The following is a 24,356-nucleotide window of genomic DNA, read 5'->3' as shown; positions in this document are numbered from 1 at the left end:
TTGAGAGTGGAAGGATCTTTCTGAGACCGCAGCCTGGATGGCAGAGCAGAGGCCATCGTGGATTCTTGGCACTGAACTTGGAGTAGCCAGTGACCTGGACTCTGGACTCAGTGACCCAAAGTGTACCCACACCAGGACACATGATGTGAAACACTTTCTTTGCTGAAGAAGCTTTGCTAAGAATACATTTTTCATGTTCCCCTTTCTTCTAAAAGTCAGACACATAGGCATTTACCTCATTTGGGTTCAGTGAAGTGTCTTCTGTTTACTGAATTTCTCTTCTTCCTGTGGTTTGGCTGGGCAGGGTGCCTTCTTGCATCAACTTGCTGTCTGGGATTGGTACCCTCCCACCTGCCCACGCTGGGCGTCAGTGGCCAACAGAAGCCCTCTGTGTCCTGAGACAGGCACAGGCCCCTCTGGTCACCAAATGGCCCCATAGCAGCCTTCCAGTGGCCTGGGCTCAAAGGGCTTCAGACAGGGCTGACCCCTGGGGCAGCGCCGGCGATCGGAGCTAAGGCTGCTTTCGAAGCCCACTGGCTTTGCTTGGTTTGTCTCTCTCCTCTCTGTCCCTTTCAAGGATGGTGGGCAGCCTGCAGGTGGATCACAAAGACAGGGTTGCATCATTTCCACCTGAGAAAGGAAAAGAAACAGAAGATGCCTGGTATGAGTCTTCCTGAAGACTCATCTTGACCATCCCCAGGGAGCCGTCGGGACAACGCTCATGGATTCAGGGAGAGTCTTGTCCCCCCAAGTAGGGCCCTTCCTCTCCTGCCACCATGATGCGTTTTGGGGGAGGGCCACCACCCTGTTTCTTTGCTTAGTCTGAGCTGATTTGAGGAAAAGGAGAACATTGTGTGAGCAATGGACCTGACCACCCTTCCTCATGGATCCACCAGGTGGAGGGAGAGGGGAGAGGGACTTTTCCTTTATTCCCTCCGCAAAGGCAGCAGCTCCTGGAGGAAAGTTTGAAAGCCTCAATAACCAGCTGCACATAAGTGTGTGTACACACACACACGTACATACACACTCCCCATCATCATGTGACCTTGGGCAGCCTCTGCTGAGGAGCCCACAGTTCATATTAGCCCTCCTTTCCTGCACTCTCTCCCTAGCATCCGCACACCGCGTTGCACCAACACCTGCAGACATCAGTCCTTTACCAGGAACGAGGGCATCCTTGACCCTTGAGATGGCTGAGAAAAGAAACTGTGCTCTTCCCCAGCCACGGTACAGACATGGGAATTTCCTTCAAGGTCAGGACCACATCTCCTTCTCAGCAACACCTCGTGGCCCCAAGAGCGAGAGGGAAGTCTTATGCCCCCAAAGAAAACGGAATTGCCTGTGACTCATACCCGGCCCTGCTGGTTGAGAAATCTACTTCCTGCGGTTGAGGGTAGGGGAGTGGTGTGGAACTGGGGCAAGGGGAGGGGTGTGCGTGCGTGTGTGTGTGTGTGTGTGTGTACATGTTCCACATTGGCCCCCCTAGTGAAATGTGGCGACTTGCTAAGCTTTCCTGAGACCAGGGCTTTCAGAAAACCAGCTCCCAAAACACTGAACCCTAGATGATCCGGTGTGGCCCACAGTCTGTTTGGACATTGTTTTAAAGAGCAAGACAAAAAGAACTAAATGAGAGAGAAAAATAATTCGGCCACATGTATTGCTGCTCCCACAATAATCTGAACGATCTGCTCCCACGCGACGTGGGGAAAGGGGAGGGTATTGTACAAGCCAAGCTCACGGAGGCCCTCGGAGGCTTGGTCTAGTGCCAGCGCCCGCCGGCTTCCCAGCTCTTGTCCTCGATTTCTAAGCCTTGGAGTGATGCCCCCTTGCCTTCTGAAGACTCTGCTGCTTCTTTTGATTTGCAGCTCTGCCTCTGGAGGGATTGTCATGCTGGATCTTGAAGGAAGGGGAAGTGAAGCCGTTTCGAGTTTTCTTTTCCTTTTTTTTTTCTATTGTGGCAAAAGGGAAATATCAACTTGGATATAAACGAAATGGGGAACTGAGACTCACCACATGATTTTTGGTGTTTTCTCGGTTTGATAGAACAGGAGCAAAGAAGAAAGGTGCTTTCTGACGGTACAGTTTAACTTCTAGGCAACGGGGTCATTATTTGTTTAAAGAAAGGAAGAGCAAATAATGTTTGTCTAAACCTATTATTTTACTAAACGGTCTTATTTACTCTTTCCCCCAAACCCAATGACTTGTGTCCCCATGTCACGGTGGTGAAACTGAGCCTGAGAGGTGAAGAGGCCTGTCCAAGGTCATTCATGTAGAGATAAATGCTCAAGAAAGGATCCCAAATCTTTTAAAAAAAATTTTTATTGACATATAGTCGATTTACAATGTTGTGTTAGTTTCAGGTATACATATATATATATATTCTTTTTCAGATTCTTTTTCCATGTAGGTTATTACGAGATGCTGAGTATAGTTCCCTGTGCTCTACAGCAGGTTGAAAGGATCCAAAATCTGCTCTGTTGCCAAACTTCCTGGGTTTTCCCAGTTCTTGCCCTGTCCCTGGCCCTTCCCGCCACCCTAGTCTATGACCTCACTCTTCACCCAGGAGTCCTGAGGGATTGCAAGGACATCAGCCCTGGACCAGGAGGTAAGGGCTAGCCCCGGGCTGTTTCCAGGCAAGGGTGATAACTGTCCTTTCTGAGATGGGACCTGGGGCATCTCGGTTTGTCCAACAGCAACGTGCCTGGCGTTCAGGACAAAGGTTGTCTTACCTGACACCCACCAGGTGGTCAGAAGAGGGTCCAGGTAAAGGTGGCGCCGAGGACTCAAGGCAGAGACACACCAGAGACAAACTACATTTGAAACAGTGCACATGCATCGTGTTTATGTGTTCACTCACTCCTTCATCCACTCAACAATTACGTATGCCTCTGACTCACTTCCAATGAAGTCCAGACTCCTTTCCATGGCCTGCAGGGCGCTGCATGGTCTTGTCCCTGCAGACCTCTCCACGCTCACGTCCCGGCCCTCTCCCTGTTTACTCTTCCTACCCTTTCCTGATCGTCGAACGTGCTCAAGTCGTTCACATCAGGACTTTCTATTCCTCTTTGCCTGGCTGTTCACACAAATGTCACCTTCTCGTAAGGGACTTGACCATTTCTTCTGAAGTAGCACCCTCAGTGACGCGATTTTGGTTAATTTAATTCTCTCCTCACTCACCCATCTTGCTTATTTGTTTCTTCCGTCTGGCTGTTCCTGGTTATATCTTTTTATCATAAACTGATGATCTAGTAAGTAAAATGTTTCTGTGAGCCACTCTAGCAAGTTAATAGAACCTAAGGAGAGGGCTGTGGATATCTCTGATCCACAGCCGGTAGGTCAGAAGCACAGGGGACAACCTGGACTTGAGATTGGCCTCTGAAGCGGGGGGCAGGGGGCAGTCTTGTGAGACTGAGCCCTTAACTTACGGGATCTGACGCTAACTTCAGGAATATAGCATCAGAATTTGAATTGGGTTATAGGACACCTTGATGATGCCCTGAGCATTGCTTCGTGGTGTGGGAAAACCTCCTCACCACACACACACACACACACACACACACACACACACACGCGCACACACATTGGAACTGGGTCCAGAACCCTTAGTACTCAAGAATTATTTCTTGAAAAAAGGAACAAAAGGAGAGCACAGTGACAAGTAAGCCTGGCAAGGCTGACCAGAGTTGGGAAATGCTAGGCGAAGGCATTTAGACTTTAGCCAGAGGAAAATAGGGAGTCATAGCAGGGTTGATGCGATGTGTGTTTCTGACGGTCACCCTGCTGTGGCACTGGAAATGTGTTGGGGAAAGTCCAGGCTGAAGCTTCAGGACTCTGAACCTGATTTTGTAGTCACTATTTTCTTTTTCTTTTCTTTTTCTTAAAGAGTTCCTCCCTGTCCAATTGTAGAAGCAAGTATAGAGCCTCCTCTAAAAATACAAGGTGGGGAAAGAATATGAGTTCCATCTGGGGCATGTTGAGCTTGAGGCAAATGAAGAAACTCCAGATGGAGATGTTCTGCACAGAGAGTAGTGTGGTGGTTACAGCATGGGTCAGCGTTCAAATCCTGACTTCAGGCTGTGTGAACTTGGGCAAATGGGATGACAATCATAGTACCACCCTCCTAGGCTTGTTGTAAAGATCAGATGAGACAATGTATGGAAAGTCCTTAAACGGTGCCCAGCGTGTAGTAGGTCCTCAAAACAAGTTACATGTCAGCCCTTTGTATTGTGTGGGGAAGTGCAGATCTGGGCGTCATCAGAATGATGGAGACCTTGAGAGGAGTGGGGTCATGCAGGAAGAGTGTGTTAAGTCATGATAAGAAGGTCAAGGACAGAGCTCTAATACCTATCAGGGTGACCAGAGAAAGAGGAACCAGCAAGAGAGGCTGACAAGGATCAGACAAAGTGGTGGTGGGAGGAGAGCGAGTCCTAGAAGCCAGGGGAGGCGAGAATGCCCAGCAGGCACTGGATCCTGAGGGTCCCCTGCTGCTGACAGTACAGGCTGCTATTGTGGGCCTTGGGGAAGCCAGCAGTGAGATGGGCAGAGGCTTCGGTGCAGAGCTAGGCACTGGGGAATGAACGTGTGTGCAGACGGCAAGTGTAGACCGTGTCCTCCTGAGAACCCTGGCTATGAGAAAAAGAGGGGAACGGAGGCAGAGGGAAAAGACTTTTTGTGGTTGGTTTGCTTTGCTTCTGGAGGACTCAGTTCGTTGTTTAAAAGATGAAATTCACAGGCTTGGGGGGGCTGTGAAGAGAGTTGGTAGAGAAGATATGAAGATTTGGAAGAGAGATAAATTAATGGTTGGAAGATATGACTGTCTTGGAAGAATTAGAAAGGGGAGGATGGAGGACAGAGGGAGGAGTCAACTCGAAATAGCTCTCTGAGTCTGGAAGGAAGGGGCGAGTGTGGGAAGATTATAAATACGTTTGTAGGTAGGAGGACAGGAAGTGGGGGAGTTAGGCCTGGTAGCCTCAGTTTTTTGTCTGTGAAGTAGGATACTAGGTCATCTGCGGAAATATGTAAATATGTAGCATCTCTCCAACTGTGGGGCATTCAGGAGAAATTGTGATTGAGAATCTTAAAATCTCAAGAGGGGGTCCAGGGTTGGGGAAACCAAAGTTGATGGGAAAGTTATTAATATCCTTATAAATGACTTTACATTGAGTAATATAAAGCAAGGAACATAGCACACCAAGTGAGGACGAGACGTCAGAGGCAACTTGCACATCTTTATTAGTGCCATGCGGTTCATTTTGATTTACAATCTTTTGTTTGCTTGCTAGGTGCTTGAAGCATTTCAGGATTTTCCTACCCTGCAGTTTAAGCAAAATGCTCACACATTCATTTTTTAAATAATTTTTAAAATTATGAATAATTTCAAACACACAACAAAGTCAGAAGAATTGTACAGTGCACACCACTATTATCCACCAACTTGGTTCTACCATGAGCATTTTACTAAGCTTGTTTATTTAAACAAACTTTGAATTGTTTTAGATTTAGAGAAAGACTGTGAAGATAGTGCAGAGGTCCTTTGTACTCAATATCCTCTGCTTATTAACATAATACCTTAGTATAGTACATTTGTCATAACTAATGACCTAATTTTTTTTCCCTTTGGCCACTCCACGAGGCTTGAGGGATATTAGCTCCCCACCAGGGATTGAACCCAGGCCCTCGGCAGTGAAAGCAAGGAGTCCTAACCATTTGACCTCCAGGGAATTCCCATTAAAGAGCTAATATTGATGTATTATTATTAGCTGAAGTCCACACAGTTTTCAGGTTTCCTTACTTTTCTGCCTAATGTCCTTCTTCTGTTCTAGGCTCCCATTCAGGACACCACATTACATCTTACTGTCCCTCTTCTTAAGTTCCTCTCGGCTGTGATGATTTCTTAGACTCCCCCTGTTTTTGATCACCTCGACAGTTTGAGGAATAAGGATCTGGTATTTTGTGGAGTGTCCCTCAATCGGGAATTATCTGATGATTTTCTTTCTTTTTTAAAAAAAAATAATAATTCATTTTTCCAGCTTTATTGAGATATAATTGACATATCAAAGTGTATTAAGTTTAAGGTGCACAATGTGATGATCTGATAAACTTATACATAGAAAAGAGCAGGGTGAGATGTAGGAAAATTATAAAAGTTCATATCCTTGACCAGCAAGTCTACATCTAACAACTTACCCTAGACATAATCATGGATAAAAGAAGGCTCATTTCTGAGTTGTTTACAGTAGTGAAATTTGGAACCCACCGAAATATCCAACCGTAGGGAGTTTTTGAAATAAATTCTAGTACCTGCATACTACAGGGTGCCCTATAGCCATCTAAAAAGCTGCTCCAGAATGACATTCAGCCACATGGAAAACTGTTCACAATATGTTGCATATATTTTAAAAAAAGAGGTTGTGAAGAATTGTAAGAAGAATGTGATCCTATTTTGACAGTGCAAAAGGAAAAAAATTTTTTAAATTTCCTTTTTAAAAAGGAAACAGTAAATTTGAAGTGTTTACTTTTTATTATTCTTGTTCCTTGCTTATATTTTATTAAAGTTTCCATAATGCCTGTTTTACCTTTGTAGGAAGAAAACAATCAAAACTTTGTTCAAACAGTATAAAATATGAGGGTAGCAGACAACTTGAAGGGATTTGGGGGCTGCAAGGGCGTGACGCCATTTTCCCCATCCCCACCCCCGCCCCCTCTGGGTATCTTCCAGATCTCTGCCGTCTGACCAGCTCAGCACCCTAGACAGCGCCGGGGAGTCACTGCATTCTTTTTTAACATCTTTATTGGAGTATAATTGCTTTACAATCGTGTGTTAGTTTCTGCTTTATAACAAAGTGAATCAGTTATACATATACACATGTTCCCATATCTCTTCCCTCTTGCGTCTGCCTCCCTCCCACCCTCCCTATCCCACCCCTCTAGGTGGTCACAAAGCACCAAGCTGATCTCCCTGTGCTATGCGGCTGCTTCCCACTAGCTATCTATTTTACATTTGGTAGTGTACATATGTCCATGCCACTCTCTCACTTTGTCACAGCTTACCCTTCCCCCTCCCCGTATCCTCAAGTCTATTCTCTAGTAGGTCTGTGTCTTTATTCCCATCTTACCCCTAGGTTCTTCATGACATTTTTTTTTTTCTTAGATTCCATATACATGTTGGATGAGTGGATAAAGAAGATGTGGCACATTTATACAATGGAATATTACTCAGCCATAAAAAGAAACGAAATTGAGATATTTGTAGTGAGGTGGATGGACCTAGAGTCTGTCATACAGAGTGAAGTAAGTCAGAAAGAGAAAAACAAATACCGTACGCTAACACATATGTATGGAATCTAAGGAGTCACTGCATTCTAAACAGGGGTGTCTCAGAGTCTTCCTGGAGATACAAAAATCCCCATATGCCTTTTCAGTTATGTCATAGAAAGTCTCATCTCCCTGCTTGTGATCAGAGGGTGCTCTCGACTTATGTGCTTCTGACCTTCCAACCCTGGCTGAGCCTACACATCCCCCAGTTGTACTTTTTAAGAGAAACTAAAGAGGAAGCTGAAGTGGCACTACCATCTGGAAGGATTCCCACATCCTGGACAGTTAGAAACAGAAACAATCGCATGCTCTGGTTTCCCAGGGTCCGGACAGCAGGGCTGCAGCAGCCTCAGACTCGGGCCAGTTGGGCCTCATAAGGCTCACCTGTGCCAAGAATCCTGCCACTCCTAGAGATATTGTGTTGACCTGCCCTCAAGGAGACCCCCTTCCAGTGGGAGAGATGAGGGATCGGGTGGCCACTCCTGGGTGGGGCTACATGAGGGGTAGGTGCAGCACCCTCTGGAAGCACTGCAGAGGGACCCTGACCCACATTTGGAGGCTCAGGGAAGTTTTCCCAAGGAGGTGATGCTCAGCATCGATAGGGAAGGGAATTAGGGAGTGGGCCCTTTACACATTCTCCTAGAAGGGACAGGATAATGTTCTCGATCTGCATCGAGTCATCTGAAGTGATTCTGCAGTCACTTTCTGGGTAAGTGGGGTCTGGGGACTCTGAGTCTAATCATGGGTCTCTAGACCCCTTGTCAGGTGACCAGACAAGAGCTAAGAAGAGCCATGAGGGGTGATAAGCATGGGGGTGTTGGGGGAGGGCGCTTGGCATCAGGTCTGACCAAGTCTCCGGTAAAGGGGTCTGGACCGAGAGGGCAGGGAGCCAGCGGCTCAAGGAGCCGCGGAGCGCGAGGGATATGCAGCTTGCAGAAAGGCCACCAGGGGGAGCTCGAGGTAGCTGTTGCTGCTGCAGCTTCTTCCCTTGTGATGGTGGCTTTAAGGTTCCTCAGCCTTTGGTGTCAGGAGGAGAAAAACTCATTAGGGGACCCAGCCGGGCATGAAGAGGAGAGAGGGACCAGGACAGAGGAAGAGATGTTTGACATTAAACCTAACAGGGGAAATGGTATACACTACTTAATCAACACGGCTGGAGGTGAAGAACAAAGAGGCCCCTACACGGTTAGTGGTTAAATAGAGACACACCACCCCATGAATTTCCCCAAGGTCAGCCATGCACCCCCCACAACCTCCTGACACCTTGCCTCAATCCATGGCCCCCTCCCGAGGTGGACCACGGCCTTCTGGTAAAGTGTCTCCTTCCTGCTGTCTTTGGCATCCATCAGCATGAAGGAACCTCCCCCAACCACCAAACAGAGAAGCCCCTGTCCTGTGCTTGTTCTCTCACACGGGCTTGTTTCAATGTGTCCATGGCCAATACATCTATTGAACGTGACCTCTGGGTTCATTGTTTACTTCTTGTTCATTGTTTTCTCTCCCACTTGTTCTTCCAGGGCTGGACCTTGTCTTGTTGATCATCATAACCTGATGCTTAGAACAGGGCCTGGCACATAGCATGGCTTGATAAAAAATTGCTGAATGAGTGAAAGGCGATTGCATCTCAGGGAAGAAAACAAGCTCCAGATTCGGACACAGGCAGACCCGAGGACTGAGCCCAACTCCACCACTTACCCACGGGGTAACGTTTGAGTCTTCGTTTGTAAGATGGGCTATGCAAAGATTGTGGATTTGCAAAGTGCCTAATATAGAATAAGGGTTCTAAAGTGTAACTTTTAATATTATGATAAATAATAAAAGAGAGAATTTTGCTGTTTTACCAGAGGTGGGATAGAACAAGAGTTCAGAATTGCCATCAGACGAGCTGGAGAATTACCTCCCTCCTGCATGGGTCAGGAAGGGGAAGCGGGAAGGGGCATGATGGAGTGACCAGCTCTGAGGACCTCTCTGCCATCACACAGAGGGAAGGGAAGAGAAGGCTGAGCTGTCGGGACTCTGCCCGTGAGGGCAAATTGAATGAGGTTTCTCGGGGCGATCCCTGGGCTCGTTGTACCAGAGCAAACGGCAAGACCTCCGTTTTTGCTCAGCAGCTGTATGTCTGGGGGGAGGATATGCTCAGCTCAGCTCAGCACCTCCACCCCCTGCCATGGGGCAGTGTCTCTGCATCTTCCTGGGCAGACTGCCCTGGCAGGGAAACCAGATTGGGCATCATGGCTTCCTGTTTCGTCTCTTTCATGTGATGCAGATGACGATCTGGGTATTGCAGTAGGATCAGGCTTGCAGAAAAAGTGAAAGTTCAGAAGAATATATTCCGGAAAATATGGAGAAAGGGAGTCAAGACACAGCTGGTTCAAGAGAAAAGTGACAACTAAACATGGAGAGAAAAATGTTTATTGAGAGCTCCAAGAATAAAGGAAAAACTTACATGAGGTGGTGGGGGAGCAGGGACAGGACAGGACCAGGGTTGGGAGGCCTGGGTTCCAGTATCAGCTCTGCCCTCGACTGCTCTGTGGATTTAGGCCAGTGACTTTCCCTCTCTGGGCTTCAGTTTTCTCAGTTATCACCTACACTCCTCCTTCTCTCTATAATTCATACACCGGTTCAGTCATTCAATGATATTTCTCAAGCACTTAGTTTGTGCTGGGTACTGCTTAGGTGCTGGGGATTGAGTAATGAGCAAAGCTGATAAAAATCCCCACCGTCGTGTTTTCTTTCCATAGTGAACAAAACCAAGAAAATATGCTGTATCTTAGATCAGGATAAGTGGGAAGGAGTAAAAGGGGTGGGGGAAAGGGGACAAGAAGGCTATTCTGAGTCAAGACCTGAGGAGGTGAGGGAGCGAGCCAGGAGAACATCAGGGCAAAGGTTCAGACAGAGGGGACAGCGGTGTGAAGGGCTGCTCTGAATATGAAACCTTCTCATCTTCACTCTTTTCCGTGCCACCAGCTGCCTGCCTCTACTCCTGCCCCCTTGGCCCTCCATACATGGCTAGGGTGACTTTTTAAAATAAAAGTCAGATCCCATCACTTCCCTGCTCCAAACCCACCGGGTGCCCCTACCACTCTCAGAACAAGCGCCAAAGTTCTCCCCATGGTCCTTCGGTGTCTCCTGAGCCCTGCTCTCTCTCCTCTCTCGCTGGCTCGCTCCTTCCCAGCTTCTCTGCCATGATGCTGTTTCTGGACCACACCAAGCAAGATGCAGCCTCACAGTCTTCATCCACAGCCTCTACCTGGGTGTCCTTCCTGGTTACCCAAGTCTGGCTTCCTGACTTCACGTAGATGCCACCTTCTCAGGAGGACCTCCTTGACTGACCTGTCCAAGCAAGTGCCCCTCATCTTCTGTCCCCTGTCTCTGCTTTATTTGTCTTCATAATATTTATCACTCCCTCCCATCATTTTATATATTTATAATAATAGCTATAATGGATCAGATGTTTACTATGTGCTGAACGGTGTTCTAAACAGTCAAGAAATAATTCATATTCCCCCAAACTCCTTGAGAATGGTGTTATTACTAACTACATTTTATAGATCAATAGCCTGAGATTCAGAGAGCTTAAGACATTTGTTCAAGGTCTCCCAACTGGTGAGTGTCAGAGAAGATTCAGTCCCTGGAGCTTCCATTACTGATGACAATACTCTAGACTAGCACTGCAAAAGAGCTTGGCAATGATGGAAAATGCTCTGTGTCCAAAATGGTAGCCACTGGCCACAGGTGACTATTGAGTGCTTGAAATGCATGTAGCTGAGGAACTGAAATTTTAATTTTATTTCGTTTCATGTTAATTACTTTTAATTTAAACAGCCAGATGTGGCTAGCGGCTACCATATTGGAGAGTAGAACCCTAGAGTCTCTTATTTGTTCCTTGTTAATGTTTATCTCCCACATACGCAGGGAATTTCTCTGTGCCTCAGTTTCCTTATCTTATAGTGAGGGAAATAGTTTATAGAGCTGTTGTGAGGAGGAAATAAACATATATATATATATATATATATATGTACATATGCACTGAGCAAATATATATATATATATGGCTTAGAACATAGCCTGGCACAAAGTAAATACTCAGTGCTTGTTAATTACCATCATCATCATCATCATCACCTTCTTGCCATTGCTATTTTCATTATAAGGCCCCATAAGACTAAAGACTTTGTTCTCTGGTGAATCCCCATTACCTAGAACATTTTGGCATGTAGTAGGTGCTCAATAAATATTTCTTGGATGAATAAATAAGTGAATTGAATTGAATGTGGGACTTGGATAAGCATCAACTGTCCCAAACTCAAACTCTTTTGGGGGCTTGGCAGGGAATGTGAATGAGTGAAGGGTGATGGTATAAGATAAAGGGGGAGGATTGGGGGCTACAGCAGACTGAAGAGAACATGTCCCAGGTAAAAGTATTCAAAGTCCTTTTCTGGGAGTGGGGCAGTGGGGAGAAGCACTGTGGTCCAAGCAGATTACCCACATAGCTAAAAGACACCCATGGGCGGCCACTTTGGGGGACTTCATTGCTCTAGAATTACCAGTCTCTGGTTCCATTTTCCAGAGGTTCAACTTTAGACATTCCACAGCCCTGATAGGTGTCCTCTGAGTGTAAAGCATCACAGGACCCAGAGCTTAGAAAACCAGTGCCATAGATGCTGCTGCTGCTGAATGAACACACGGTCATTCATGCTGCCACTCAGTGCAGATCCTTCCGGGGAAATGGAATGGTGCCTCCGAAATTACATGCACACACACACACAAAGAATAAAATGTGACTGGCTTGAGACACAGGAACATTACTCTGGGAAGTCGTAGCCACGTTGACAGCAGTGACAGGGAAAGGGCCCCTCACAATGCCCTGTGTCTAGAAGGAAGTCTTTTCTTAGACAGGAGTCGTGTTCTGAAGACAGAGACTGTAGTCAGACTTTGTGAGCTCACCCTGGTCCATTCATTTGTTTTCTTAAAGAGATCAGTAGGCCAAGTGACCCACACCATTGAAACTGTTATTTCTTGCTCTCTTCCCAGCCACGTACAGGTGTATTTACGTAAGGCACGGCGCACATGATGTGAATGTCACGACGGCCGGGACTTCGCAGACATAAGCTCACCTCCGTTTGCTTTCCGCCAATGCCCCGGGTAGTGATATGAGTCTGCCCTAAGAATCAGCATCCCTAGTGTGAGTCACAGCTGTGTGATCTGGGGCACCTCTGGGCAATGATTAGGCCAGTGAGTTATTCCAATGAATTCTATGTCATTCAGTGATTCTAAATCAGAAGTGGCTCGCAGGAACAGATGCCAGGTGTGATTTGCTGGGCCCACATGTTTTGTTTCTTTTTTTAAGTTAGTTGATGTATTCGTTTTCTACTGCCGCGATAACAAATTACCACAAATGTAGTGACTCAAAACAACATAAATTCATTATCTTACAGTCTTGAGGTTGAAAGTCTGACATAGGTCTCACTGGGCTAAACTTTGGGGTTTTGTTCCTTCTTGAAGGGTCTAGGAGAGAATTCTTTTCCTCACCTTTCCCTGTAGCTAGAGGCCACTCACATTCCTTGGTTTGTGGTTACCTCCTCCATTTTCAAAACGAGTAGTGTCTCATCTCTCTGTGTCTTTCTCCTATAATCACATGTCCCACTGAATCTTTCCTCTTCTGCCTCCCTCTTCCACTTGTAAGGACCCCTGTGGGCCCACCCAAGTTTTCAGGGTAATCTCACTGTCTTAAGAGTAGTTGATTATATTCTGCCTAGCACAGTAGATTGCATTTCCCTTTTCTTTTTGTAACATGTTTCTAGATTTTCTTAATCAAGGATCTGGCAACACTGGGCCCCATTCTTACACCAGCAGGCTCTCCTTACAATACAGCAAGCAGTGGGCTTGGACTGAGCTGCTCCTTGTTTGCCCTAGTCCCCACCCCTCCTTATTATCTTCCTGACTAATGCCCAGATTAAGTTTCCATTTGTCATTGCATTGGGTTATCATTTTTCCTACCAAGCTTACTTCTCTCACCTGCATTTCCCCCTGGCCTCATCGGGCTTTGAGCTTGCAGCATCTTTTCTTAATTCTTAGGAAATCTCAACTCTACCACTCTTGCTATCTGTCTACATCAGAAGAATCACACAGTAGTGTATGTAATGGACCCTACCCACATATGACACAGGAAAGGGGAGCTCAGTGTTGTATGCAGCCCAGGAACCCACAGAAATATAGAGCTAACTGCTGGTCTCTGGGGAAGGACGAATGAATCATATATGTTCACTACAGTGAACAATGCCAGCAAGAACCACCATCTATGGTGTGCCAGGGGCTGTAGTCATTGCCTGAAATTTTATTTCATTGAATCCTCACAACCACTTAATGAGGTCGATGCTATTATTTAGCTTTTCCCATCCCCCTCTGGAAATTGTGGCACAGAGAAGTTAAGTAAGTTGGCCAAGGTCACACAGCTGGTGTGTAACAAAGCTGGAATTCAAACATGTTATTCTGACTCCAGAGTCTGAATCTCAATTCCTATAGATTCTGCCTTTAGAGAGAGAGAGAGTTAATGGATTTTTTTGTTGTACCATGGTCTGAATGTTTGTGTCCCCCCAAAGTTGATGTATTCAATTCCTAACCCCCAGTGTTATGGTATTAGGAGGTGGGGCCTTTAGGAGAGGCTTAGATCATGGGATGGAGCCCTTGTGAATGGGATTAGTGCCCTGATAAAGGAGACCTCAGAAAGCTCCCTCGCCCCTTCTTCCACATGAGGACACAGTGAGAAGGTGCTGGCTATGAGCCGGGAAGGTTCTGTTCACCAGAACACAACCATGCTGACGCCTTGATCTTGGACTTCCAGCCTCCAGAAGTGTGAGAGAAAATTTCTGTTGCTTTAAGCCACTCAGTCTGCAGTGTTTTGTTTTAGCAGCCTGAACTAAGACAGAGTACAAGCAACAGAGCCCAACCTTGTGCTACCTGAGCAACAGAGTACAGGGGAACTTACATTATTCAAAAGGATGGTTTAAGAACAAGACTTGAACACGAAGATGCCAGACAACTCCAGGGGTCTCCACAGCAGAGCGATGCAGACTTCTTCAGGGTCCCAGGATGAAATGAATGAGGGCCGGTCATTTCCCTCCCTTACTTTACTCTTCTCCTTGGCCACCCCCCTCTCCCATCCCCACACAGCCTGAGACAGCCAAGCCTGTCACCCCAAGTAAATGTCTCCTTACCTGCAGGGTACAGTCAGGGGATTCGATGAGCCTGCACCACACATTCACATTCTTAGCATTCACATTGCTAAGCCTGTTTTTTTTTTAATTAGAGAAAAATGTAGGCAAACCAAGAATCGTTATTTTAGAAGAACTCAAAGACAAAATACCCTTTCTTTCATCGCCTAATAAATATGGTTGGTGCAAACTGTTCTAGGTAAACATTGGTTATTCACCTAGTAAAGTTTCCATCTATGGAAACGACATCTCTCAGTGGAAACAGTCTTAGCATCAGACAGGTTTGGTTTCAAATCCCTCCAGTTATCTGTGAGGCCTTGGACAAACATTTGTTCTTTCTCTGCAATCTGTAAAATGGGTGTATATGCCCCTATCTCCCTTTCACAAAGATATTATACATATAAGATTCTAGCATTTCTTTTCTCCAAACACTTGAGGTCTCACAGAAGGGCTAGGTAGACACACTACCAGTTTTCTAGATGCATCCTCTTTTCCCCAAACCCCTAACCCCCTCTTTCTAAGGGATCCATCCTCTGTTCCAGGAACATGCTCACAGGAAAGCTCTGACACTCACCCCCAGGAAGGTGTCAAGGACTGAAGAGGCCAAACAAGGTGACTCTCCCAGGACAGAGTATTGGAAGATGCACTCTGTCTGCGTCAAAAATCTGGAAGGTCATATATAAACTGGTGGTCAGGGCACTGATATTGTTAAGACAGGTAATGCAGCCAACATCAGGGGCTCCAGAAGTAGTGTGGCAGCCACAAGCACCAGGGCCACAGTTGAGGCAGGAATGTCCAGACTCAAAGTCAACAGCTAAGTGACTTGCCAAGACTGAGGGAAAAGTGGTGAAAGCAGAACAGATGGAAACCCACCTGGCCCTGAGTTGGCATTCCTGCTCCATACTGACTCGCCATGGGAACTTGGGCAAGTGAATTCTGGTCTCTCAGCTTCTATAAAATTGCCATCTACTTACTCATACGTGTCTTGTGAGGGTGAAATGCACTGAGAGCTATAATGGATTTGAGCCATGCTGGGCTGCTGGCCTTGCTGGTCGCAAATTTTCTCTTCCTCTTAGGGGCAGGTATGGGCTTCCTGGGCCCACAGCTCTCCCTGGGAGAGTGCAGCCAGAGTAGGCCACGGTCACCTTTGCTGGGCTAAGGGTAAAATTGCTTTTGCCTTTCTGGCACCCACTCTGCCCACTCCTCCACTGCCTTTCTCCAGCTTGCCCAAGGAAGAGGGGGAGGGGGGAGGGGAAGGGGAAGGGGGAGGGGGGAGGGGAGGGGGAGGGGAGGGGGCAAGGTTTTTTCTCCTCTATCAAGCAGAGAAGCTTGTCTTCCCCCCTCTGGTCCCCTGCCCACAACCCACTCACCCTTGCGGGCACCTGGGGAGTGTCTCTTCGCAGCAGAGCTATCTGGGGATAGGCTGCCCGAGTGAAAAATAGGGCAGACAAGGAAGAGAGGCTTGACAGGAAGTCCAAATAAGCAGTTCCTCCCACCCACCTTCGAACTTCTGACGCACCTCAGCCCAAACGGCAGAGAAAGAGAGACACAGAGAGAGGATGAAAAAATTATATATATATTTTTGAAACGAATGAAGTTGTCAGGTCTGAGGAAGTGGAAAATATTGCTCTTCGTTGTCTCACATGCAGCAGCTGGTTCATGCTTTCCTCCTGCATATCCCAGGCTGCGTGTGTGTGGGGTTGGGGACCGTGTCCAGACTGGAGTGGCTCTCAGGACACAGAGTGCAGTGAGGTCTGGAGAAGGGTTGCCCGGGGCTTGCCTGAGCCCCTCCCCCTGTCCCTCCCCCCCTCCCCCAGCCTCCAGGAGTGATGGTGAGGACGACCCCTGCACATCTGGGACGGCTGTGTGGCAGACCAGTCCTTCCTGACACACGCACTCCCAGGCAGGGTCCCCAAATTCTGTCTTAGTGTATGGCTGCCAGGTGCATGGAGCTGTCCCCGCTCAGCGCAATGGTCAGGGCCCCTTCCTGGCTCTCCTGGCTGGACCCTCCTGTGTGGGTGGAGCCCTTGGTCACCCAGAAGGATTCCACACAGATGGTGCTTCTACTGCCAGCCTCTGAGAGTGGAGGGGAAAATAGTTCCCTTCCTGCGAAGGTGACAGCTGCAGCTCTGGTCCCCACTATAGACAAACCCACAGAGGCCCTACGGGAAGTTCCAGTAGAGATTCATCTCGGCCTCAGGTGATATAAATTTGGTGGAGGTGAGACTGGAGTGAACCCACATGAGGACATTCTCTCCATGGTTCGCGGTGTCCCTAGATGCCACCTTCTCTGAGCCACATGCCACCACCTTTGTCTCTCTCCCCCAGACAACACCCTCTGTCCAAATCACATCCAAATAAGCACATCCTCCCTTCCACCTTCTAGCTTTGTAGGTACCTCTCCTAAGAAGGTCAACACATTCTCTCCTCCAAAGTACCTACTTGCCATTCTCTCCTGGTCTCTAAGTGACAACTCCTTCCCATTCCCCCAGAGGCTGCAACCCACAAGACTCTTCTAATAAATTGCATATTTTTCTCACCTCTACGATTAGCTGTGAAGAAGAGCAGTTATCTCCTCATCTAATTCTTCTGCGGGTTAGCAGGGAAAAGAGAGAGCTTCAAGGCTGGACGGTATAGGGTGTGGCAGGGGGGATATTGGGGGATCCTCCCCCCAGCTCTGGGGTGCAGTGTGCTGTTCCCATAGCCATTCTTTGTCTCTAAGATCTAAAAATCTGACATGTTACTCCCTGCAAGATTTGCTCTCTTATCCACAGGCTCTGTGGGATCACATTTAAGATTCTCTACGCCATGAACCCCTGTCCCCGCGTACTGATACGACATTGTTCTTACTGTGCACAGACTGCCCCCTTCCTAACCTGCAGACAGAGATTACAAAGCCTGAGAAGACCTCCACTAAACCTTTTAATTTGCTTCTTCATGAGTTCTTGGTTTCCCCACCTGCCTGGGGGAGACAGAGATGGGAGAGGGTATCTGCCCCCGAGGCTATGGCTCTACGTCACTGTGCCTTACCTGCTCCCCACTCTCTGCTCTGCTTCGTGCTTGAAGCCAAGACCGATGCTCTCTGGAGGATCGTTGTGAGTTGGCCCCAGCCTTCCTCGCCATGGCATACCCTCTGCTGTGGGCCGTTCCCCGAGGCTGCTCTCATGACCGCCCATTTTACAGGTGTGGAGACTGAGGCTGGACCAAGTGAGCCAGCCTGTCGAGGGTCACTCTGGTGTCCTGAGCCTCTCTTGGTGGTCAATTAGCCCTGCCCCTGGAATTTCTGGAACCCTCTAGCTGGAGACTGGAGACGTGAAACTCGTGAGTGTTGGGAAATTACCGAGGACTGGGGAAACGTAAAGGTTCCAAGCTGAAGCGAGCCCCTTCCCCTTGTGCCACCTGGTCTCCCGGCTCAGCTGCCCTTTCTGGGGAAGGGGCCCACGACCCTGTGGGGAGGGTGCACGCATCAAAGTCTTGCCCTGCGGAAAGTGCTGCATCCTCTTCTTAACTGCTCCTAGTTGCCAGACTCACCTGCTCTTTGTGGAAGACAGACTGATAGAGAGGAAATTACACAGGCTGGAGACAGAGCTGGTTTTGAACCCCTGCTCCGCCTTGTGCAATTTACATAACATCTCAGAGCCCCAAGGTGGCAGAGAGGTGAAGGACAGGGGCTCTAGACTCAGAGTTCCAGACAAGACCTGGCCGCACGACCTAATTGCTGGGTGCAAGGGGGGCAAGGAGCTTCACCTCTCTGAGCCTCAGTTTTCTCTTCTGAAAAGTAGGAGAGATAATAGTGCCAACAATGAGATGTCAATTAGTGGAGAGTCCTTAGCCCACTCCTTGGCACACGTGAAGGATTCCACACATTGATTCGTGGTGATTCTTAGAGCCATCATCACTGTCATCCAGGTTTCTTAACTGCTGTGTCTGTCTTCCAAATGGGCTCTACAGATTGTCCATCGTGGCCACATTTATTGGATGATTCTTCCAAAAGAGCCTCATGTTTAGCTATACCTTCATTCCAACTTCTGCTTTTCTATAGATTTGCATTCTTTTTTTTTATAGCAGTGTTTATTGTGTATGAAATTTAGAGTGAGTTTTATTAATTAATTTATTATTTTTGCTGTGTTAATTTATTATTTTTGCTGTGTTGGGTCTTCGTTTCTGTGCGAGGGCTTTCTCTAGTTGTGGTGAGCAGGGACCACCCTTCATCGCGGTGCGCGGGCCTCTCACTATCGTGGCCTCTCTTGTCGCGGAGCACAGGCTCCAGACGCGCAGGCTCAGTAGTTGTGGCTCACGGGCCTAGTTGCTCCGCGGCATGTGGGATCCTGCCAGACCAGGGCTCGAACCCGTGTCCCCTGCATTAGCAGGCAGATTCTCAACCACTGCGCCACCAGGGAAGCCCCTAGATTTGCATTCTTGTGAGTGTGGGTGAACATCATTGAAAGAAATTGCTTCTCCTTCTAAGGATGATCTTGAATGTTCCTTTCCACAGGTGTGGTGTGGTGTTTTGCTCATGAAGTAGAACCCAACACACACACACACACACACACCCCATATATCACACACAGGTTCAGAATGCCCTCCCTTGGCTACATCTTCCAAGGTCCTGCTTAAATCCCAGCTAATTCCATGATATTTTCTTTGATTGCCCTACTTGGAGGTGAATCCTCTCTCTTCCTGTCTTTTCAAATGGTTTTTTATCATTTGCTTCTCTTCTGGGAATTTGAAAAGTGAAGTGACCTCTCCCACCAGCGGCGGAGTTTTGAACAGCAGGCCGTGCTTTCTAGAGCACAGTCCGTTGCTGAGAGCTCTTAGGTACCAGCCCTGTGAGGAGTGCTCGGCCTAGGCTGCCTCAGCCGATGCCCCTGGCACCCTCTGAGGTGAGGATGACATCAGCTCAGGTTCATGAACCACTTCCATAAAGGCGCTTGGCCTGGGACAACGTGCAGATCTCATTTGCACAACGACCTTGCGAGGCTGGTACATTACAGTGAGGGTCCTTAGACTGTGCGTAAGATGGAAACTGCACGGCCAAAGCTATCCTTGAAGAAGCTTCAGGAAGGCATCACCTCAGGGGCCAACCTAACATCACTCGGTAAGTGCAACAGAGTTCTGTTCTTTCTTTAAGCGTCGGGACAGACGGTCATCTGTGTGTGCCTGTGCCTGCAGCACTAAATGAGTGGTGAACTTGTGTTTGGAGGCTGTGAAGTTGTACAAATAGGTTTGCTTTTGACACTGGACTCACCCCCAGTCAAGGAGATGCTCAGATATAGGAAGCGCACAGGGTCTAAGAAACCAACTGAGAGAACCCAGATTCCCATCTCCTGTCTCCAGGGATATGCTCTTTAGATAGAATATGTGGAGGCATAAATAGTAAGTAGCATATACGGTGGGAACGATAGTGACTAGAATATATCGCAGCATCGATAGCAATCGGTATTTTTTTCTTTTAACTTTTTCCCCTTAAGTTTGTCTAGTTAAATGCATCTAAGTTTTATGTACATATGAAGCAATCTTTCTGTTCCTGTATTTCAGATATGAAACTGAGTTTCCTAGAGTTTCAGCCCTTGCCTGAGGTTGCCCAGCATGGAAAGAGTCATAGCAGAAATTAAGCCCGGCCCTGCCCAGTGGATCCCCTTTCTCAGTCCTGGGTGCCCAGCTCACTGGCTCACAGAGTTTGTAATAACTATAAGCAAGCAGCGAAAGAAGCTCAAGTTTATCCATTTGAGAGAAACTGAGGGGTGGTTGGAAAGCATTAAAAGGTCACGCTCCTTCCCCTTCACTGATGTGGGAGATTGTCTATATTTTAGGTCAACCGTCAAATTAGATTTTCATCTGCAAAGACCCAGCCAAGAAGGAATGTGGTTTAGACATATGGTTGCCAGGGATTTTAATGGAAACATACTTGGACTCCCACTGGAGTCTAAGTTCTCTTCATCGCCCCTCCCACTGGGCTGGGGTAGATGGGGCCAGTGGGGAATTACCAGCCTGTAGCTCTCTCTGCCTCTCAGGCCCCCAGAGCTGGGCTTCCTTGTTTACTTATTTAGAGCCCAGTAGAGGAAGTGGTAAAGGAAACTTGCTGAGTCGTTTTCTGAGAAGAGACCATATATGTTCTCAGAGGAAGCCGTTGCTTTCTGGGATCTGGCTATAGCAGAAAGGACATCGGCTCCAGCAGAGCTTTTCCAGAGGGTACCTGGGAGTTGGAAGAGCCAAAGACGCCTCCACACTCTGGATTTGGGGTTCTCTGTCCATGGGTGCAACACCCATGCTCAGTTTGTGAGCTTCGTCCCAGGAGAGCAACCATGGCACTCAGGAACGTGCCCTTTCGCTCTGAGGTCCTGGCCTGGGACCCTGACACCCTTGCAGACTATTTCAAGAAGGTGAGCCTTGATGTTTTGGGGGTGGTAGGGCTGGGCAGAGGCTTGAAGATGGAGTGTGGGCAGAACATGAGAGGCGTGAAAGATAGCAGTGGAACTTCCAACTCCATGCAACCTCGCCAGTTGAGTGAGCACCACTGAGTACCCCGGCAATGCATTTTGGGGAGATGGGAGGCCCTCAGAGGGACAAATATCTACTGTGTGCCAGGGCTCGAGTTTGTGCTCTTCAGGCACAGTCCCATCTAACCCTCTCCAAGACTGCTGTCCTCCCAGCTCAGCTGCAACATAAGCTCAAGGAGGCTAACTGGCCCAAAGCTCCAGGGACTGCATGTGACAGAGGTGGGATTCTAGTCACACCTGTCTGGTTTCAAAGTCCTTGCTCTGAGACTCAGAACTGCTGTAACAACTGGTGAGATCAAGGCTACTTGTTAGAAAGGGGAGATATGGAGTCCTGGGGTAGGAGAGAAGAAAGGAAAGGTTGGAGGCTGTGATGAATGATGCTGGAGATGGCGTCAGGGCAAGTCATTGCTCATGACCTTGAAAGAGGGCTGTTGAAGCCTTTACCTGGACAGAGTGTCACTGGAGCTTTATGAGGGTCTTATGAGGCAGGCTAGGAAACTGACATGAGCCTCAGACTATAGCTGGGGAAACTGAGGCCCCTGAAGAGGAGAAGGTTGGCCAGGAAGGGTCAGGGGCCAAGCTGTGGCAGAGCTGAGTGTTGCTGTCCTGGCTCCCAGCCTTGGAGGTGCTCAAGGATCCCTGTGTTTGGTCATCTGCTGGTGGGACCACAGGTCACATGTCTGCTTGGGCAGATCCCAAGTCACATGACTCAGGGACCCTCTATCCCTGTCCGAGGGATACGATGTCTCGTGAGGGACAATTGAGCTTCTGACACTCCCACCTCTGGAGGCTGGCATCAGATTCACTTGTTACTCCAGATTATCACAAGCATAAGATTTTAGGTCAAGACCTTAGAGGTTGTCTAAGTCAACTTCTTGTTTTTCCTGGGATGGAGTAGGCTCCCAGGGACACATCGTCTAATTTGGGGTCCATATGGTACCAAGGTATTTCCTGTCACAACTGTTCTTCCCTAAGAAAAATGTGAAAATGTTGAATTGGGTGTGGCACGATAGAGGCACAGCCCACAGATCTTGTTACTTTCTGCTTTTTGTGCATCTCCTTTCTGTTATTTTTCCCTTATGAAAAGGTCATAATAAACTTAGCTTTCAGCACGGTGGGTGCAAAGATCACTGAGGTAACTGACTTTTGAAAGAGTTTTCTAAATACTTTTCTTAAATGTAGACCAAATAAATTAGGGCCACAAGTGAAATTTGCTAAGATGCTATAAAGCGGCATATTACCTCAATAAAGAAAGGAGAAAAGAATTGAGAATTAACAAGGCATACCTGAGGATGGGCTGAGAGGCACAGATAGGCCCCATCTCCAATGTGAGAAGGAGAATTACACAGATAGTACAGCAGCTGCAGAATCCAAAGGTAAAGTTCCCCTTAGTAGAGAGAGCTGGACTATAGGTCGGGGATGATTCGGGAAAACTGCCTGAGTTGGAGGAAGGGAGAATGTTCTTCTTGGAGAGTCCAGACTCCAGGTCAAGTCCACAGAATCTGGACAGCTTTCCCCTCCCAGCATGAAGGGACTGAAGGCAGGAACGAGGAGACTGAGGGGCACCTGTGATCCAGGAACCCACAGACCCAGGTAGACATCCGTCAAACGTGAACATCTCAATTCCCCCAGAGGGAAAACGCAGAGGACTGACCGCGGAGTCATTTGGGGACGGATCTTGGCCAGCAAAAGTCCTGTTAGCAGGTGTAATTTCTAATGAAGCACTGGGGCCAGGTCCTCCTTGGAGACACTTCCCCGGCCAGCTCTGGAGTCAGACACACCTCAGTTTGAATCCTGGCTCTGCCACCTGCTAGCTTGGTGACCCTCCTTTTTTTTACTTCACCTCTGCCTCGGCTTCCTCGTCAGTAAACCAGAGATAGTAACAGTGACTAACCTCATGGGATTGTTGGGAGAAATAAAGGAAATACGTGTGTGAGGCCTCCAGCAGAGACAGGGGGCCAATTCATGTTCAGTCTTCTCTTTCTCCTGCTCTATTCGCTGGACCCTAGCTGGGGACTCCATGCAGAGCAGTGGGCCTTTGTGTCTTACTGTCTCAAATACGTGCAGCTCATCCTCTGTCTGGAACGTAAGACCCTGAGGACTGAGGTCATGTTTTCTATTTCTTTAACTCCTCCAATTCCTTTTGACTTGGCAGGAAGGCATCCCTGGGCCATGCAGTGGAGAAGACTCTGGCTCAGAGCCATAAATTCTAATCCTAGCTGTGTCCCCAACTCACTGTGTGACCTTAGGCCAGTCCCTTCCCCTCTCTGGGCCTCAGTGGTCCCATCTGCAACACCAGGTACCTGCTCTAGACCAGCACCAACCAAAGCTGGGCACTCCTAAGAATCGTCTAAGCGTATGCTAAAAGAACAGAGTCTCACCCTCCGGCCTAGACATTACTGGCTCAGAATCAAACTCCCAGGCAGGCCCCAGTCTGCAGGACAGTCTGTCTATCTAGAGTCCAAGTCAGCACTCTGCAAAATCAGAGATTCAGCTGATGATACGGATAGTTAAAATGATGAATTAAAGGCAGTCGAAAATTCCAAGAACCATGTCACCGCACAGCTTATGCATAAAAGGGGTGTTTGGGGCCCTGCAGAGACTGCTTGCTTTCTATATGACTGCTAAATCGCCTTTTCCGAGCTTTCTAATATTCATCCTACCCTGTCAGGCCATGAGGTTACAACAATTGCTCTCACTCTTTAGTTTTGTTGGCCATAAGAAAAGGTCATGATTTGAAGTTTGCCCCAAAAGAAGGCCGCCACAGACTGTGAGACCCATACTTGAGAGGAGAAGCTAGAATTCTCAAGGACAAATATTTTACCTTAAATACTCTATCTAGAAACATCAAATTTAGAGATATTTCAAGTAGAAATGCTTATGTTGTTGAGGGTGAGGTGAAACAGACACCTGCTTCAATTGTCCACTGATGTGACTCTAGGAAAGCAACCAGGCCCTAAAAATGATCATTCCTTTTGATTCTATAATTCTATTTTGAGAATCTAACTTCAACTACATAACATAGAAGAAAAAGCTGTATGTTAAAGAATATCCCTGATGTTTTTTGATCTGGTATGTTAAGCTGCACTTAAATCTGTTCACTTACTGTATGTAAGTTTTACTGTTATTAACTAAAAGGAGAACATTCCTGGCTCTGCAGCCCGGTTGTCACCTCTATCACCTGCCTACCCATGGAACCTTATACGAGTTACTTGACTCTTTGTGCCTTTGACTCTCCATTTGAAAAACATAAGGCTTAAATGACTTAAAATTGGTTTAAATACTTAGAACAGTGCCTGCCATATAGCAAGTGTTCAGTAATTGCTAG

The 24,356-nt window shown here is 47.6% G+C and overlaps 1 protein-coding gene across 1 annotated transcript in view; it reads left to right on the top strand.

Annotated features, from left to right (window-relative positions):
• The first annotated feature begins 20,711 nt into the window (after nucleotides 1–20,711).
• The window catches only part of LCP2 (lymphocyte cytosolic protein 2), a 44,886-nt gene continuing 41,241 nt past the window's right edge, over nucleotides 20,712–24,356 (top strand). Inside the window, exon 1 of the mRNA XM_082650734.1 lies at nucleotides 20,712–20,911. Coding sequence (XP_082506860.1) covers nucleotides 20,834–20,911 — 78 coding nt within the window. The 5' untranslated portion in view covers nucleotides 20,712–20,833. The remainder of the gene's footprint in view (nucleotides 20,912–24,356) is intronic.

Source organism: Grampus griseus (assembly GCF_964374135.1).
Source record: "Grampus griseus genome assembly, chromosome: 3".
Classification (NCBI taxonomy): Eukaryota; Metazoa; Chordata; class Mammalia; order Artiodactyla; family Delphinidae; genus Grampus; species Grampus griseus.
Note: the sequence above shows the minus strand (reverse complement) of the source record. Positions and strands in the feature narration are given on the sequence as shown.